The sequence below is a fragment of the Crinia signifera genome, chromosome 2, assembly GCF_055691185.1.
Source record: "Crinia signifera chromosome 2, ASM5569118v1, whole genome shotgun sequence".
In the NCBI taxonomy this organism is placed as follows: Eukaryota; Metazoa; Chordata; class Amphibia; order Anura; family Myobatrachidae; genus Crinia; species Crinia signifera.
In genome coordinates, this window is record NC_139218.1 from 220,394,933 (window position 1) to 220,413,514 (window position 18,582).

General features: G+C 45.8%; 1 protein-coding gene across 3 annotated transcripts in view; it reads right to left on the minus strand.

Moving 5' to 3' along the window:
* The window catches only part of LOC146060500 (uncharacterized), a 334,626-nt gene that overhangs the window by 9,156 nt on the left and 306,888 nt on the right, over positions 1-18,582 (minus strand). For all 3 annotated transcript variants that reach the window (XM_083173757.1, XM_083173756.1, XM_083173755.1), the window contains one exon: positions 6,935-7,087. In XM_083173757.1, coding sequence (XP_083029883.1) covers positions 6,935-7,087 — 153 coding nt within the window. The remainder of the gene's footprint in view (positions 1-6,934; positions 7,088-18,582) is intronic.

Genomic DNA, 18,582 nt, shown 5'->3' on the forward strand with positions numbered 1-18,582 from the left:
CCTCTACCTCTATTTGGCTAATGTTAGTATAGCGGGGGTGCTATCCTATCAACTGGGGGTCAATATTCAAAAAAGAACACAAGAAAAAAAGGCAGTTGTGGGAGGATACACACCTATCTGAAAATGTGGACGTTTATTGAGTTTGTATAAACAATTATTTGAAAAAAATGGGAACTCCAGTTATCTTTATTTGTATAATCTTGATAAGGAGATACCCATCAAATATGCGAAATTGAAGGGGTTAAAAATTTTTGGACAAACAATACATATATGTGCAAGAAATAAAGATGATGTTGAAAGATTAAAACGTGTTGGCAGATTTATTAGGGGGATGCAGCTTATTATTTGAGGGAATAAACCCCTTATTATTTATCAGTATAGGTCACACTGCTGTACTAGTTAATGTATTTACTGAGGAAAAAAAGAGAAAAGGATTCCCAATTCGAGGCACTCATTCAACTGATGTCAAGTATATTGATTGCCATTGAGAGTGTCCACCGACAAGTTTAGTGTTAAAATATACCTTTTATTTATATTGATTAAAAATAGCTGCAAGCCATCGAAATATAGACAAACATATATAAGTGCAAATTAGTGGAAATTAAAGTGATTAAAACGTTGCACTGTGTTGTTATTGTGTTAAGTTCTGCCTATCTTGGTATGCCTTATAAAGGTTTTTATGGTATTGTGGTTATAGAGAAAGTTACTGTATGATTGCAACAAAGTTGCTAAATGTTTAGTATCAGACCATTACATTACATAATAACCACATTATTTTGGCTGACCATCAGTTGGTCAGTTTGAGAAAGCTGAGATGCGAAACACGTGTCACGAACCCGTGTTAGGCAGTTTATAGGATGTGTTGATGCTAGCTGTTACTATGTAATGTGTCAGATTCGCTGTATGTACTAGATAGGATCACTGTCTCGACAACTGCCTCACCACCTAATATACAGGGGTGAGAGCAGTGCTAATCAGTACAGGACAAAAGGACTCCCTGGTCCCAGTGAGATCATATAGCTTACTGTCTGTGGGTGACTCGTCAATCCCACGCCAAACAGCTATTCATATTATATAGCTAAAAGTGTACCACCAACCACCAGCAGAGGTCCTCATTAGTATACATAACAGAGGACTCCAAAGTGAATGCTAAATGATCTCACACTGAAAATATATATACACTGTTGCAAAATCTGAAACCTGGGCTTGGAGCAAGCAAACAATGTGCTGCTATATACTGTACTAAAACATATACAATATGTAGTAAGTGACATACATAGGTGTGCGCAGTACATTTTATTAGGGGGTGCACTGTCAAAGGGGTGTGCGTAGCTCCATCTATTGGGCGTGTCTAACACTGCCAATCAGGCGTGTCTTCCATCTTCTTTTGGCACTCGCTACAATATAAAACGTCTCTCAGTCACACCATAATCTCCTGCCTATTTCAGCCACACCATAATCTCCTGCCTATTTCAGTTATAATCCTCTAATTACTCTGTGTAACAGTACATGCAAATACAGTCATAAACATACTGTATATGGATGACACAGGTATGTAGTAATATGGATGACGCAGGTATGTAGTGATATGACAATGGTCTACTACAAATAACAATGCAAACACACATTATTGTTTGATGTGTGCTTCTTTAAATAGAATACAGTTCTACAAAGCAAAATTCTTTGGTTAAAGGTATTGCTGGTAGTGCTAGCGGCAGGGGGGTGTTCATAAGGGTGGGCACAGCATTAGGGGGTGCCTGTGCACCCCTAACACTCAATGTGCGCACACCTATGGTGACATACCCGTAAAAGCAACTTTATATAAAGACAATTGTCAAACACTGTTAAGCCTATTAAGGCCAATTGCAATACATTAACTAGTACAGCAGTGTGACCTATACTGATAAAGAATAAGGGGTTTATTCCCTCAAATAATAAGCTGCATCCCCCTAATAAATCTGCCAACACGTTTTAATCTTTCAACACCATCTTTATTTCTTGCACATATATGTATTGTTTGTCCAAAAATTTTTAACCCCTTCAATTTCGCATATTTGATGGGTATCTCCTTATCAGGAATATACAAATAAAGATAACTGGAGTTCCCATTTTTTAAAAAGAATTGTTTATACAAACTCAATAAACGTCCAAATTTTCAGATAGGTGTGCATCCGCCCACAACTGCCTTTTTTTCTTGTGTTCTTTTTTGAATATTGAACAAAATGGATCCTGATATCAGTGCTTTTTTGGTGGTACTTAATGATACTACTTAGTAACAGCACATTGGGCCTTATTCTAGTTCACTCTTTCTGACAAAATCCTTCTTAGATGGACAAAACCATGTGTACTGCAGGTGGGGCAGATGTAACTTGTGCAGAGAGAAATAGATTTGGGTGGGGTTTTACTTCAAAGTGAGATCTATATTGCCGTGTAAAAATAAAGCAGCCAATATTCACCCTGCACAGAAACAAAATAACTCGCCCAAATCTAATTCTCTCTGAACATTTGACATCTTCCCCCCTGCAGTGCACATGGTTTTGTCCATCTAAGAAGGATTTTGTCACAAAGAGTAAACTAGAATAAGGCCCATTATTTTCTTGAAGTAGGAAGTACATTTTATCGTCTATGCTGGTATATTTTAAAACATTTGTCTGAAAATTGTATCATAGACTAATGTATTTCAGCTACTAGTAGCGTAATGCAGAGGTTCCCAAACTTTTTTGAATCACGGCACCCTAGAGTATCAGAATATTTTTCAGGGCACCCCAAGGCCAAAGTTTACCACCAAGGATAAAAAAAAAAAATTAAATTAAATAAGTTATGCTTAAATGTCATCCTTAGGTCCAGTTATGTGGTGAGGAACACGATTCACTTCTGTTTTCCCACATATTTTATAATTGGAAGCCCCAAGCACTGATTTTGCCTGTTTCATTGGCCATAAATAATTTGAATTGGTTCTGGACCACCAACCTCAGGCACCCCTCCAAGTGCTCCGAGGCACCCCAGGGAGCCTAGGCGCACAGTTTAGGAACCACTTGTGTAAGGAGACACTATACTAACCAAAGGACATTTAGTAGGGTAAGTGAATACTGGTATCTTTTTATAGTATGAGGCCTTTTTTTATGGAAAAAGCAATGCCCAACATAATTATATAAATATAGTGCAAGAAAGTAAAAACTTAAAAACACATTTGCACTGGGATGTGGTTAACATCCCGGCAGTCAGGATGCCGGTATTCAACATACCGACTCCAGCTAGCGTTACCGCAGTGGTTCCCAAACTGTGTGCCTAGGCACCCTAGGGTGCCTCAGGACAGGGCCGGTGCTAGGGTGTCCGGCGCCTTCCTGCAAACCATACATTTTGCGCCCTTTCACATTGTCATTGCAACAAGCTGCAGCCCGATTGTGGGAGTATATGCAACATGCGATCCTATGGCGGATATTGGGTGCATGTACATGTATGCAGCACATTACACCCCTCTCGTGACTGAGGGGGAAAGGAGGGGAGAGAAGGAGGAGATGGGAGAAGAGGGGAGGAGATAGAGGGGGTGGAGTGTTGAGGACTGGCAGTGCCACTGGCACAGCACACTGAGAAGATGGAAGGAAGGGGAGGCGGCGCTGCTGCCTGTTCATCATTTGATTGACAGCTGACAGGCGCAGGGAGCAATGGGTAGGGGGAGGATCCAGACATGACATGTCCTCCAGGCATTCACAGACAGCGCTACATGCCTCAGCGCAGGTGTCTGTGAGGAAGAGGGGGTAGGTTGCAGGAGGAGGACAGTGTGTGCGCGGTGCAGGGAGCTGCTCAGCCTCTCCATACTGTCGTCCGCTGTCAGACAGGCACTGCAGGTGGCATGCAGGCTGTGTGCCCTCGCGGTGCAGGTAGCAGCTCTTTATACTGCCGCCTGCCCGCTGTCAGACAGGCGCTGTGGGTGGCATGCAGGAGGCAGTGACAGTGAGGGCTGAGGCAGCTTAAGCTGAGCAGGGAGGGAGACAGCGCCTTTTCAGCATGGCGCCTCCCTGCTTTGCAGGAGCTGCTGAGTGGGTAGCGCCGGCCCTGCCTCAGGACACTTGCAGGGGTGCCTTGGGTTGGTGGACCAGGATCAATTTATATTATTTATGGTCAATGTACCAGGCAAAACCAGTGCTGGTGGCTGCCAACCATAACATATGTGGACAACCAGGAGCAAATCCTGTCCCTCACCACATAACTGTGACATATAAACACAATGTACTTAATTTCATATTTTTTTTCTGAATTTCTCGATAAGAAACATTTGGACTAGGGGTGCCTTGAAAATATTTTGATGCTCTAGGGTGCCGTGATTAAAAAAAGTTTGGGAACCACTGGGTTACCGCCTGTCCAGGATTACTCTGGACAGTCCGGTAATTAAGCCCGGTGTCCAGAGTCCGGATGGGTGGTGTTCCCGGACTATACATTGTCTGGGAACCGCGCCACCTCTTGGTGGGTGAGAGAGGCTGCCGGAGGAGATGCATGCGGGCGGCAGGCTGCACATGGCAGGAGCATGTGGGACATGGATGCAGAGGCAGCAGTGTCCTGCACCTCTGAGTGCATCCATTCCGTCCGATGACCGTCCTCCTCCTTCTTCGGCAGCCATAGCAACAGGCAGCCAATCGCAAGGCTGCCTGTTGCTGCTTTCAGTCTCTGAGCCAGGCCCAGACAGGAAGTTAATTCCTGTCTGCTCTGAGGCTGAGCACGGCCACGAAGCGTCACAGCCAGAATCACAAAAAGCAGCAACGGCAGTCGGGGGTAAGTTACTTTAAGGGGGGGTGGGGCGGCTGAAACATTGGAAATTATAGGGGGGGGAATAATAAAACTTATTAAAATAAAAAACGGGAGCTGGAGGCACAGAAGCATTTTAATATATTGGGGAGGCATGAAGAAATAAATGGAAATATATTGGGGGCACAAACCCTAACCCTCCCAGCCTAACTAAACGTACACCCCCTCCCCTGCAGCCCAATTGTAACTATACACCTCCCACCCTCAGCCTAAACTTAATTATACACACCCCAGTAGTCTAACCCTAACTATACATCCCCATAGACTAACCCTTATATATACACCCCCAGTGGCGTAACTATAGAGGGTGCAGGGGATGCAGCTGCTATGGGGCCCGGAGGCTTGGGGGGCCCCAAAGCAATCCCCTGCACCCTTTCGATTTTTTAAATAGTGCTGTGCCCATATCCCCTTCACCTGTGGAGCGAACCGGCAGCGGCAGATGACTGGCGACTGTAGGAGGAAAGAGCCTGAGGCTGACACGGCCAGGAGCAGGGAACGGTACTGGCGGGAGCAGGGGACCCGACCAGCACCAACAACTGCAGTATAATAGCGGTGGCAGCAAGTGACCGTGTGAGCCTGGAGATCCCTGTGACACAGTGGCACTGCGAGCAGAAGACAGCAGTGCCAGGTGGAGCGGGAGTTTGGCGCGGCTAGGAGCAGGGGGGGGGGCGGCACTGTCAGAAGCAGGAGACCAGCGCCGGGCGGACCGTAAGACTGATGCGGCCAGGAGCAGGGGACCAGCACCGGGTGGAGCAGAAGACTGATGCGGCCGGGAGCAGGGAACCAGCATCAGGGGGGAGCAGGAGACTGGTGTTTCTTGGAGCAGGACCAACAGGTATATTGTAACAGTAACGGTTGTAGAAGCGAGGGGCCAGAGGCTGCGGTGCTGTGGGCAGGAGACAAGCGCCTAAGTTTGGATCAGTTGACAAGAAAGGGGGAGGGTTACCAGTCCAGAGTTACGTTGGAAGGAATTAGAATGGGCAAAAAGTAATGCTTGTCACTCTTTTAAATGCCTGCTCTTCTTCCCCTCCCCCTAATCACCCCACTTTCCTAACTCACCCCCCCTTCTCTCATCCACCCCCCCCCCCTTCTTGGCCCTCTATTATGCTGTTCATCCATCCCCTCTCTCTTTCCTCCCTCTCTCTCACAGTCTCTCCTTTCTCTTTGCCCCCTTTCTGCCTGACACTCTATACCTCTCTCACCCATTTCTCTCCCTGACACCTTCCCTCTCTCTCGCCCTCATTCTCTTTCATTGGCACCCCCTCTCTCCCTGACACTCTCACACTCGTTCTTTCCACTGACACCCCCTTTCTCTCCCAGATACCCTCTCTTTCGTTCTGTCTCTCTCCATCTCTCCTCCTGACACTGTCTTGCTCCACTGTCTCTCCCTCCCTGGCATTCTCTCTCCTGAATGCACCCATCCCTTTCTAGTTTATTCCATTCTCTCGCACCTCACTCTCTTTGTCTCTCTGACACCTTCTCTCCATCGCTCCTCACTTTCTCTCATTCAATATTTTCCATAAAACCCCTCTCCCTGACCACCCATATCTCCTCTCTAATTGTTTTTCATTCCCTGACACCCTCTGTGTTTCTCACTCCCCTCACTCTTTCTACCCCCCCCATGTGCATAGTAGTGATAATGGTAGGGTAGGGGGCCCTTTCAAAATTTTGCTATGGGGCCCACAAAGTTGTAGTTACGCCTCTGTACACCCCCCTCCACAGCCCAACCATTCACCACCCACCTGCAGCCTAACCCCACCCATCCCCCTCCCCACAGCTTAAACCTAACCATACACTTCCTTCTGGAGCTTATAGCACCAACCACACAGACCCACACCCATCAGCCTATAACTCTAACCATACACACCACATAGCCTTTAACCTAACCACACACACACCCCACAGTCAGTGGCGTAACTATAAATTTTGCTCCCCCCTCTAGTACAAAAAATATGTGATGCGCATACTTTTTGTACTAGATCTCAACTCATCTGGTGGAGTGTGATTGAAAGTCAGTGATGTTGGCATGGTGCAAGTGTTTTTTGGCAGCCTGTGAATGCAAACTCATGATGCACCCATGAAATTGATCCTGGGGAGAACACTGTCTTCAATACAGAAATATCACACATACCGGTAGAGCGTAATGTTCATCATCAAGATAATGGCCATCCCATATTTTCACTGTTACACTTCCATAATGTTTATGAAAAGACAAAGTCTTTTTCCTCAATCCTTCCTCGATGGCTGCTTTCCCTGAAGTCTCAGATAACGATTGCAGAAATCCCTGGAAACAATAAAATTAACATGAATCTATAGTAAACTTACTGATATGGAGGTATTACATTACTGAGTGTGGCTCATCAAATCATACAAGATTACATAGTATATTAATATGCAAAATGGGTTCTGCATTGTATACTGGCTACAACAACTGTGGACCTGTTCAGAACATTGGTTACCATAACTGGTTCTATAAGGATATTGGTCAAAAGGTATCCGGATGAAAGATACATAGTAAATAGAGAGACAATGAATAGGTCAACACCAGATAGTCAGTATTCATTAGATCAACAGGGTCAAAAGGTATATATTCAAATGGCCGATACATGGTTTTTAGGGTTAGCGTTAGGGTCAGGCACTTGGGGAGGGTTAGGGTTAGGTACTTTTGTGATGGTTAGGCTGCCAAAGGGGGTGGTTAGTGTTAGGCCTTTGTGGGAGGGTTATGGATAGGCTGGAGAGGGTGGCTAGGGGTAGGCTGCAGAAGGGGTTAAGATTAGGCACTAGGACAGTGTTTCCCAACCTCAGTCCTCAAGGCACACTCATAGTGCAGGTTTTAGTTATATCCAGGCTTAAGCACAGATAGTTAAATCAAAATAACTGAGTTGCTAAATAAGTCACCTGAATAAGTATGCTTATTCTTAAAACCTGTTAGTGTGTCTTGAGGACCGTAGTTGGGAACTCCTGCAGTAGATGTTTGTGTTAAAAGAACAAAAAACATGTAATGCTTTTTTGTTTCGACCATTTATCTAAACATAACCTTCCCCCAAATGCCTAACCCTAACCGTCCCCTCTGGCAACTTTACCCTATCCTCCCCCAAGTGCCTAACCCTAACCTTTGACACAATCTCATGTCAACCATGTAACTGTTGACATTTGACCCTGTTGACCAATTGACTATTTACTATCTGGTTTTGACCTTTTAACTGTCTAGTTACATACCCTTTAAACATGGTCTAATCTACAATCATTTTAAGCAGTTAAAAACATAAACAGGAGTAAAACCTCAGTGCAGTCATAATTTTATTGTAAATACAATTTAGAGAACAGAAAGAAGCTCAACGTCTTGTAAAGTCTTGCCTACTACCATACAATTGGATTAAAAAGTATTCAAACTGTTTAATTGCAGACAAACTCCATCCTGCGTATACAGCAATATAATCATTGCAATACACCTGCTACTATTACTACTTCTACTAAAAGGGTTATTGTACACTCGGGGTCTGATTCAGAGATGGACACTACTATGTCTGCTGTAGTGCCCGTTGGTGGAGTCACAGTATAATATGAAAATGCTAATGTCAGCATTCTCCTTGTGCACTAGCATGTGGCAGACAATATGAGCCCTGAGACACTAATTTTCCGCATGCCGTATAATAGCCAATGGTCCTTGACATACCAATCTCCATCTAAACATGGCTTCTGTAGAAGCACCTAAGTCAGTGGCTCCCAAACTCGTTCCTTAAGACACTCTAAAGCTGCATACATATTAGACACTATTAAGCCCGCTCTGAGCTAATGCTTTGAAAGCTAGTAGATGTAGTTTAACTTGCTGCCAACAGATGGCAGTTTAAGCCTGCTCAATTCAAATACTTTCAAAGCTAGTAGATGTAGTTTCACTTGTTGCCAACAGATGGCAGTGTTTCAGAGACACACAAACACTAAACATATATATTACTGCAAACTAAGATAAAACGAGGGCTGTATAGGCTCAAGTGCATTTAAGAGCCTGTGAATTTAGTGATTGTTAAATAAAGTTATTGAAGAAGGCAGTATACCCAGGAAAAGCTCAGGCGTGAGTAGCAGGTGGGTCAGCCAATCAAGTGGCTTAGGGGCGGTAGCTTAGAGAGGGGTATATTAGGTGAAGTCAGGGGAAGGGACATCTAGGGATGGCCATCGTTGCCATTCCCATCGATGGTTGCCATCGATGGCAATTCTGCAACTGGCCATCGATAGTGCTTAACTATGCAATGGATGACCATTGATATTTTTACATATCGATGGTCATCCATTGTATTTGATTGATTGGCCTGTGGGACAGTCAAAACACAAAGGGCGTGGCTTTGTGGGTGTCGGGGGCGGAACTATGCTCAGTGTCCCGACACTTTGAAGAAAAAAAAAAAGAGCAAAACATTGTTTTGCTATTCCATCGATAGAGGGAAACCATCTGGTTCTCCCCCATCGATGGCAAAAGTATTTGACATCGGCCATGAACCATCGATGATTTTGAATTTGATATTTGCCTCCTGTTATCTGAGCACCAGGCGTTACCTGTCCCTAGTAAATGAGACGATCATGAAGTACAAGGGTAGCGCATGGTGGGATTAGGACGAAAAGTTTTGTCTGACCCATGGGGGGTCCAAGGTCATGCCTGTGGGGTGTAAGCGTGAAGATTCAGCTGGACGTCATTGGCAAAATCCGACCCTCCACTGATGCCCCTACCAGGAAGACCTTTCAGGGGGAGGGCCGGCACATATGCCGGCAACAAAAACAAGTGCTTTGCCTTAACGATGGCAAGTTCGTCAGGGGCGCAAAGTGCCATTTCCAGCAGGAGTGCCAGGTGTTCGGAGCGGAGCATCCCGCCAAGTCCTGCAAGTCTTCCGCACGGCACGCCGACCATGGCGATGCCAGCGCTAGCAATAAGTAAAGCACCCTCTCCCATTGTCGTGGCCAACTTGGCCCACAAATTAGTCAGGTACTCCAAAGCACCCGACTCCCAGTTTTTGTTGGGGTTTTTGTCACGGTTTCCGTTTTCCCATATCTGAGTCCATTAGGGTGGTCTCTAACAGGTACCCAAGGTCGGTGAGGGATTTCCCTGAGGGGTGCGACAGAAAGTACAGACTGCGGTGGACTTAGGCAGGACGGCAGGTCCTTTCCACTCCTTTAGGAGTAGTGCCAAATGGGGCACCTGGTGAATTTAGACTGATACAACACCTGTCGTACCCCCACGGGGCATCCGTCAATGATGCGATTCCTGACGACTACCGCAGCTTCACTATCAGTGGTTTGATGGGTGCTCAGCCTAGTCTGTGCTTTTGATAGAGGCGCACTCAGGGCAACACTAAACATTGAGTCCGCCTTCACCTTTACCCTCTTCACCCTGACTCTTTTAGGTGTATGGGTTTCCGTCTAAGGGGTGGCATTTATATTGACATGTCTACCGATGGGGTGCTCGGTCTCCTGCTCGGTCTCCTGCTCTACTTTGAAAAAATCAGCACTTTTCTGCAATGGTGCATCAGGGCCGACACGGGTTGCCACGGTGTGGCTCACTGCTTGGATGACTTTCTCTTTGTGGGGCCGGGAGATCGCAGTACATGCGCTGACATTCTCTTGGCAGCCATTGGAATCATGGGAGCTTTGGGGGTACTGATTGCCTCGGACAAAACGGAAGTCCCTACACAGGTGCTTTCGTACCTGGGTATTAGAATTGACTCTGCCTTGGGCTGCTGGTCGCAATTTAGAGAAGGCCACAGCATGGGGTTGGGGACCCCCATCACACAATTAGATTGTCCCAGGCGATGCGTGATGCCCTGGTCATTTGGCCCACGTTCCTGGGGCATTTTGGAACTGGAGATTAGGAATTGATATGGCCTTCCGTGCCCGCCCCTACCTCCAGGCTGCAGTTGTTTATGGATGCTGCTGGCTCTACAGGTGTTGTGGCATATTGTCAGGGCGAGTAGTGCACCTCCCCATCTCTTCAGTCATGGATTGACCGTGGTTTCACGGCCAACCTGCCACTTTGGTAGTTGTTTCTAATCATAGTCGCGGCAGAGTTAGGGTCCACACAGTTGACGGGGCAGAACATTGGGTTCTGGCGCGACAAACTAGGGGTATTTCACACCATCAACAACCAGAGGTTTTCTTCCTTGCAGGCCCTCAGACTGCTCAGGCACCTGGTATTGCATTGCTTGCACAGCCAGTTTAGGGTGAGGCACATCCCAGGGGTAGATAGCGGCTTCGCTGATGCTCTGTCGTGGTTCCAATTTGCAAAGTTTCGTGAATTGGCCACTGATGCGTCACCCCAGGGGCTCAGTTGTCCCCATTGCTGTGTGGCAGATTATAGAGCAGGCATGAAAGAGCTGGCATTGCCGTCCGTGGCCCTTTCCACACGTAGAGCATATACGGCTGCTGGGTGGAACTGGCTTCCCCTGAGGTTGGTGGTGAGTCGGCCAAGGACCATTTACTTGCTTTTGTGGGGGCAAACTATCAGACGGGCAGGTCTAAATCAGCCATGGTGGCTGTTTTAGCCGGTATCTCATTTTGTTCCCGCACACATGGTGCGCATGACCCCACTAAGCTTTCATACTCGCAAAATGCTCTTCAGGGTTGGGCCAGGGAGCAGCCTGTCATGCCAGATTCCCGCAGACCCATTGATGAGAGCATGCTGTGTGAGTTGGTGGCTGGTTTGCCCACCATTGCGGAGAGCACGTTCGAGGTGGCCCTATTTAGATTTGCATTTGTGTTTGCCTTGTTTGGCGCTTTTCGCATAGCGAATTAGTGGCAGCTAATAAGTGATCCTCCATGTTGGGGCTTCTCTGGGAGGACATGGTCTTCCGTGAGAGGCTAGTGATGTGTAGGATCCGGTGGTCTAAAACTGACCAACTGGGCAAGGGCAGCTGGGTCTCTCTGAGAGCTCACGCTAGCCGTGCCATCTGCCCAGTCGTACTTGCCAAGGACTATGTCTCCTGCAGACCCGGGGCCGCCAGTTAGTTTTTGGCACATGCGGATGAATTGCATCTGACTCGATTCAAGGCTATGTTTTGGCATTGTTTGGCGGCCCCGGGGTTAAAGGGCGGGGATTTCGGAATGCATTTGTTCCGTATCTGTGCGGCTACATGCGCAGCAGTGGCAGGGCTTCCTTCGTCTGCCATTGAGACAGTTGGACGGTGGAGGTCTTCTGTTTATAGGAAGTATGTTAGGTTAGATAAGTTGTAATTTAGCACCTGTTGCGCCAGCCCAAAAAAATCAGTTCTGGAACATTTAGCGTTCCGGAATTGATGGTGTGAAGGGAATTTTTTACTTTTTCCTCCGTTTGTGGACTAATTACAATTGGCTATCCCCCACAGTTCACCAGAGGTTTTTAAGGTTTTCACCTTCACTTGGGCTGTTTTCACTGTACTAACCTTAAGTTGTGTTTTACTAATTATTGCAATGTACTTTATGATGCTAACTGATAGGTTTTTCTTTTTCCTCCCCAATACCCTCCCCCCCTCCCCCCCGCTATGACTCTGGGCAGGGTTTGGTTTGTAGGGCATTCCTTTATTTACTGAGCTGCATTTACTGTGAGTCCTGCCCCCGCGGGGGGGGGGGGGGGGCATTGGACACTTCCTGAAAGTGTCCTCACCATGCCATAGAAGGTGCGAGGAATCCATCACAGCTGTACCTCACAATAGGGGGTGTTATGGATTGGGTCGTTTCAGTCCCCGACATGTTTAGCACTCCGGACTGGAGCTGGTCTCAATCGTTTTTTCTTTGCCATCCATTTTACAAATAAGGATCATACCATTTTAAATAAATATATATGACCATTTAAACTTATGCAGTTCTTTATTTTAGAATAAGGTGTACGTGTAAGTTATTTCTAGGCCTTATAAAGTTAAGTAAAGGTTAAAGGTCAATCAGTATAATTCAGTAGGCGCCTTAGCCTGATTCAGCATGAATCGCAAAAGCAAAATCTTTCTTTAATAGGCAAAACCATGTTGCACTGCAGGTGGGACAATGCATGAAGTCAGCTGCTAATCGCAGCCCGGTTTGGCAGTCCCAGATGGAGGAAACACCTCTTAATGAGATTACAGGTGGCACAGCAACTACAACTGGGTGGCAGTCACTGCTGTTGAGATGCACGGAAACTGTAACTTATCTCAGCCAGATATGTATTCTAATTAAGCTTTGAAAAAGGTTATCATTACAGCTAGGATGGAAGACGTAACAATGATTTGTATTCCCATGCTTCCTATTGTTAATGTGGCCATTAATATTAATATAAAGTTGGTCTCAACGTGACTTTGTCATGAATGATAATCTGCATTACTGAGCACACATCACGGATCATGTGAGTACCATTAAATAATGGCAATGATATCTCCGAATTAACAGCTCTAGAACGTGACTAGTCATGGTCACCCACTTTCCCCTATAGTGAAATGTGTGTACCGGAATTCAGTAGTCCCAAGTCCTTGTACACATGGCCCATCATAGTAGCTGCTTATTGTAAACATACACACTAGAGACTGTACAGAATTGATATGCACATTCAAAAGAAGAAAAAACAATACAAGACGCGCTTATAAACAGAAGAATTGTGGTACACATTCTGGACAGCAATACGCAAAGTCCAGTATCCAGGCAAACCCAATCCAAAGAGTAGTGGACATCCAAGCAAACAGTCAGGGCAGGAAGCATTTCAGATAATGGTGAAAGTGTGGGCAAGAGGTGATGTCCAAAGAATTATCAGCATTCAAGGAAATGGTCAGGTAAGCCAACAATCCAGAAGGTCCAAACCCTAACAAGGTAAAGATAATGGTGGACGATGATGGCTGACATTTGCCAAAATGGAGGCATGTTGCCTCTTTTTTGGGAGAGTGACAAGGCCAGGATTTCAAGCAAAAGACAAATATTTCCTGGGCTCTTTGTTGGATGTTTGGTGGCTGGATTGCGTGATGCCATGGGTCACGCAGCCGGCCAATGGTAATCCTTCTGCTGGATCACTCTTGGGGAATGATGTGAAGAGTCCACAAACTTCTATTAAGCAGGGCCATCTACAGATGACATGAAGTTGGGTACAAAGCTGTGAAAGTTTTACTTTTCAGAGCATGATTTATATAGGGAATTAGCAGAGCAGTGGTGATTAGTTGCTGTGTGCATGTGCTTAGTGTCAAATCACTGCAGACAGGGGGGCTGGGACATGCCAGCAGCTCACAGAACACTGGCCATGCCTCCATACAGACAAAAGTGGGAGACATGGCTCGTGATCGCAGGCATTTCCAGGAAGATACGCCCCCATTTTGAGGCCACGCCCTTTTCCTCACATGGGGCCAGATGTACTAAGCTTGAAAAGTGATAAAATGGAGAGTGATAAACCACCAGCCAATCACCTCCTACCTGCCTGTGTTTGAAAAAGAAGAAAAGAAGGTTGGTGGTTTACCACTCTCCATTTTATCACTTTTCAAGGCTTAGTACAGTTCGCCCATGTTGAGAGGTACAGATATGTTAAGTTTCAGGTAATATGTATTTTTTTTTTAAATTATTAATAAATGCTTAGTTGTCAACATGTTTTTTTACCTCCTGGAAACGACATAGCTTTAAACAAACAAAACAAGTAACTCAGCTGTTGGGCTCAGAAACAGGTGGAGAAAGTTTTGAATAAGCACTACAACTGCAATTAAGGACGTTAGCAAAGTGCAAGAAAATGAACCAAAACAAAAGTCTGAAAGCCAGATAGATTGTAACTCATGGCATATGGGTCCTTGTTGCTGCCAGTGACTGGAGAGGCATCAAATTGAAGGATATGAACGTGGTCTATCGTGCCAGAAACAGCAGTGTTTATTGCCAGGAGTGAATCATGCAAATATGTTAAGTGTATTGCCTGAGTAATTGTCTTTGACATAAAGGGAGCTCTTACATAGGTTACAACAGGGAAGATAAATCCGAAAAGATAAATATATGGACAGAGGACTCAGATGCCATCACTTACCTGTCCCCGTTCATTCTAGCGCAGTCGTTCAGACTTGATCTGGGAAGACTTCAAAATTTACTGCATTGTAATGTTATTAAAAGTAATATTTTGTTCTGTACACAACTGATAACGATCCTAGAGTTAACTTGCATATAAAGTAAAATGATTTTGTTTTAAATGGTTTCCCATTCAAGCAGTAATGATAACCTTTACAAAAACTTAAAACACACATACAGGCCTTTATTCAGAGCTGATCACGTACAAATTTGTTCTCAAAATGGTCAAAACCATGTGCACTGCAGGTGGGGAAGATGTAACATGTATAGAGATAGTTAGATTTGGGGGAGTTATTTTGTTTCTTTGCAGGGTAAATACGGAATACTTTATTTTTACACTGCAATTTAGATTTCAGTTTCAACACACCCCACCCAAATTTAACTCTCTCTGCACATGTTACATCTGCCCCTCCTGCAGTGCACATGGAAAAATAATATGGAACTGATATACACTGAGGCGCAAAGAATACTCAGAGATTTTATAAGATGTAATCCTCCTTTCTGATACCATCTCTTTTGATGGTATGGGGGTCCGATCCAGATTCCCCGTTTCAGATATAGATGAATGTCCGTGATAAATGAAAGAAGGAAAAATAAATAAAAATACTTTTTTAGAATATGTGTGGTTATTTTCCTATTTCTCCGTATTAACAAATTCAAAGTGTTATTCAATAGAGTGAAGAAAAGTTGAAAGTGCGTACCAGACTCACGTTTATGTAAGCTGGTGTGAAACTCATAAAGGTTTCTTTTGTATATCTCTTATCTTCGCATTTCACACTGTGATTCAATCTTCTAGATGTTCTCGGAAATAGATTAATATACCATATGTCAGATACTTAGATTTTGGGTATGGGGGGGGGGAGGTTTTCACAATGTTGGTGGTATACCTCACTCACCCTTAAATTATTTTTTTCTTTTTCAGAAAGCCAAAAAAACAAAAAAAGTGGGCGTACCCCAACTTACACTTGTGTGTCGGGTAATCCACTCATCAAAGTTTATTTTAAGAAGTGGGACCTCAAAACACTCTTCAAATTAATTCACCTCGTCCAGAATACATATAAAGAAAGATATGCCCAATGTATAGTTATCTCCTTGACATAAATCTTATTGTGGGGTAGGCCAAAGGATAATGGCGTACCTTACTCACGGCTTTAGATGGCAGCACAAAGCTTGTAGCGGTTTCTTTAATATTAATTCCGGAAAAGGACTTTTATACCAGTCAGTATTAAAAGTTTTAGAACAAAGCTTTAATCCAGGCAATCCATAAAAAACATCTGACCCATCAAGGGCTCCGAACAATTTTTTTTAAAAACAAATACAATGTACAGATGGGTCTTGTCCCATCTTGGCAGGGGATGGCGCTGGCGTCGCCAGCCGCCATCCCCCGCCAGCGCCATGGCGATGGTGAGAAGGGGACGCGCGCGCATGAGAGGCGCGCGCGTCCCCTTCCGACGGCGCTTCCATCCGTTCCCCCGGGTCTCCGCCGGCTTGCCGGCGGTAACCCGGGGTCCCCGCCGCCTGCCCGCATCCCCCCCTAACCCCCCCTAACCCTGTCCATCTCCCTGAGGCGGAGACGGACAGGGTTTCCGTCGCGCGTCTCAGTGCATTCGCTGGCGTGGCTGCTGGCGGGTCGCCAGCGCAGACGCCATGGCGACCCGCCAGCAAGGATGGGACCTGACCCATCTGTAACACCCAAGGTTGGTTCCGAAGATATAGCACATTGGTTAAAGGTAGGTAGGGAGAGGGGAGTGGCTGTCTCTCCCCCTCACACCAGAAAATGCAGGAACTAGGCTGGTGTATAAGGGGTCAGCCTGGGAATGTCCCTGCATGATCCTGGGACCATATTCCCAGGTAAATCCCTGCATTTTCTGTTGTGAAAGGGGTATTATTTCAAATAGCCGTGACCTGCAGTGCTCTGAATACAGCCGGGCAGCCCCCTGCTGTCAATGACTGTCACCCCTGCAGCTTCCGCTCCAATTCTTCTCCCCGCTTTCACCTCAGCCCACCCCCCCTTTAGTCATGTGGGGCCGGCGCACGGCGTGCTACCCAGACGTCGCGCACAACAACAGCACGCACAATATTTCAAATGTCCAGTCGGCTAGAGGGGACACCAGGAGGGGAGTGGGAGCGTGCTCTGCTCCTCTCCCCATAGAAGCAGCTGCACCGCTCTCCATCTCTCCCTGCAGCAGCAGTGAAGGCTCATATAAAAATTTACAGTAAGTGGCACTTTTGGGGGCATTGCTTAAGGGACGCTACAAGTGGCGGTATGTGGGGGCATTACGCATAATGGGTGGCTTAATGTGTAAGGGGCATTACGGTGTGCAGTATCATGTGTAAGGGGCATTATGTGTGCAGCATCATGTGTAAGGGGCATTAGGTGTGCAGCATCATGTGTAAGGTACATTATGTGTGCAGCATCATGTGTAATGGGTACTATGGTGCGCGGCATCATGTGTAATGGGTACTATGGTGTGCAGCATCATGTGTAATGGGTTCTATGGTGCGCGGGATCATGTGTAATGGGTACTATGGTGTGCGGCATCATGTGTAATGGGTACTATGGTGTGCGACATCATGTGTAATGGGTACTATGGTGCCATCAAGCAAGAACCCCCTAGCAATGAGCACGTAGGTAAGCAACACTTATGTGGCAAATATGTAATGGGCATTACGGTTTGTTATATAGTATGTAATGGGCATCATGATGTGTGGCACAATGTGTAAAGGGCATTATGGTGTGTGGCCTTATGTGTAATTGGCATTACGGCGTGTGGCTTTATGTGTAATGGGTATTACGGAGTTTGCTAAAATGTGTAATGGGCATTACTGTGTATGGTCTAAAGTGTAATACCACACCCCTTTTTGTGATGCCATGCCTCCTTCCCATGATGCCACACAAAGATCCTCCTACTATTATGTCTAGATCTGGGACTTCCCATTACCATAATTCTAGATTCGCCTATGCTGAACACCTCTATAGTGCATGTGTTATTTGCCTCGCTGCAGCCAGCGCTGGACACATGAAAGATTAAAATTTTTAGATGTGTGCAGGGAGTGTGTGTAGGCCCCCCAGACCTGGGGGGCCTGTGTACACCACATGCCTTGTAAAGCAATTCAATCATTTGGTTACTGTACCTCCCCCTTTATCTCCTATGTGGGTCTGTACAGATTATGTACACTCTTCCGTGGCTGTGCACTAGAGCGCTCAGACCCTACCGCACATGCAAAAACCTCCAGAAAAATGTTCACAGCGCTGCACTGTGGAGTCTGAGCACTAGCGCACTAGAGTGCTCAGACTCCACTGCGCATGCGCAGATCCACTGCACCATTTCTCCAGGATCACAGCAGCACTCCTGCTGCTGCCTCTGGACTCTGAAGGGTAAGTATTGGAAAAATGGGTGCAGTGTGTGCCCCCTTAGGACGCAGGGGCACTAATTATAGATATGCCACTGGGACTGCCCAAAAAATCAGGAGCCCCTGGGTAGTTGCAGGAGAGTAGGCAAATATAGAAAATATATACACAGGCTTCCCTATCTCCATGGAAAATAATCTTTATCTGTATAAATAACAGCGATTAGATAAGCAGCCGGTAGGTGTTTCGATACGAGTTTCATCAGCTACGACATTAGCATCAATTTGCAGTTCCGCAGCATAAAAAGATGCAGCCGCAAGTTTATCTGCATCTACCTCTGAATCATAGCTTTAATCTGTCCAGCAATAGCTATAGCAACATCACATGATTTATCAAGGACATGACTGTCAAACAGCAAA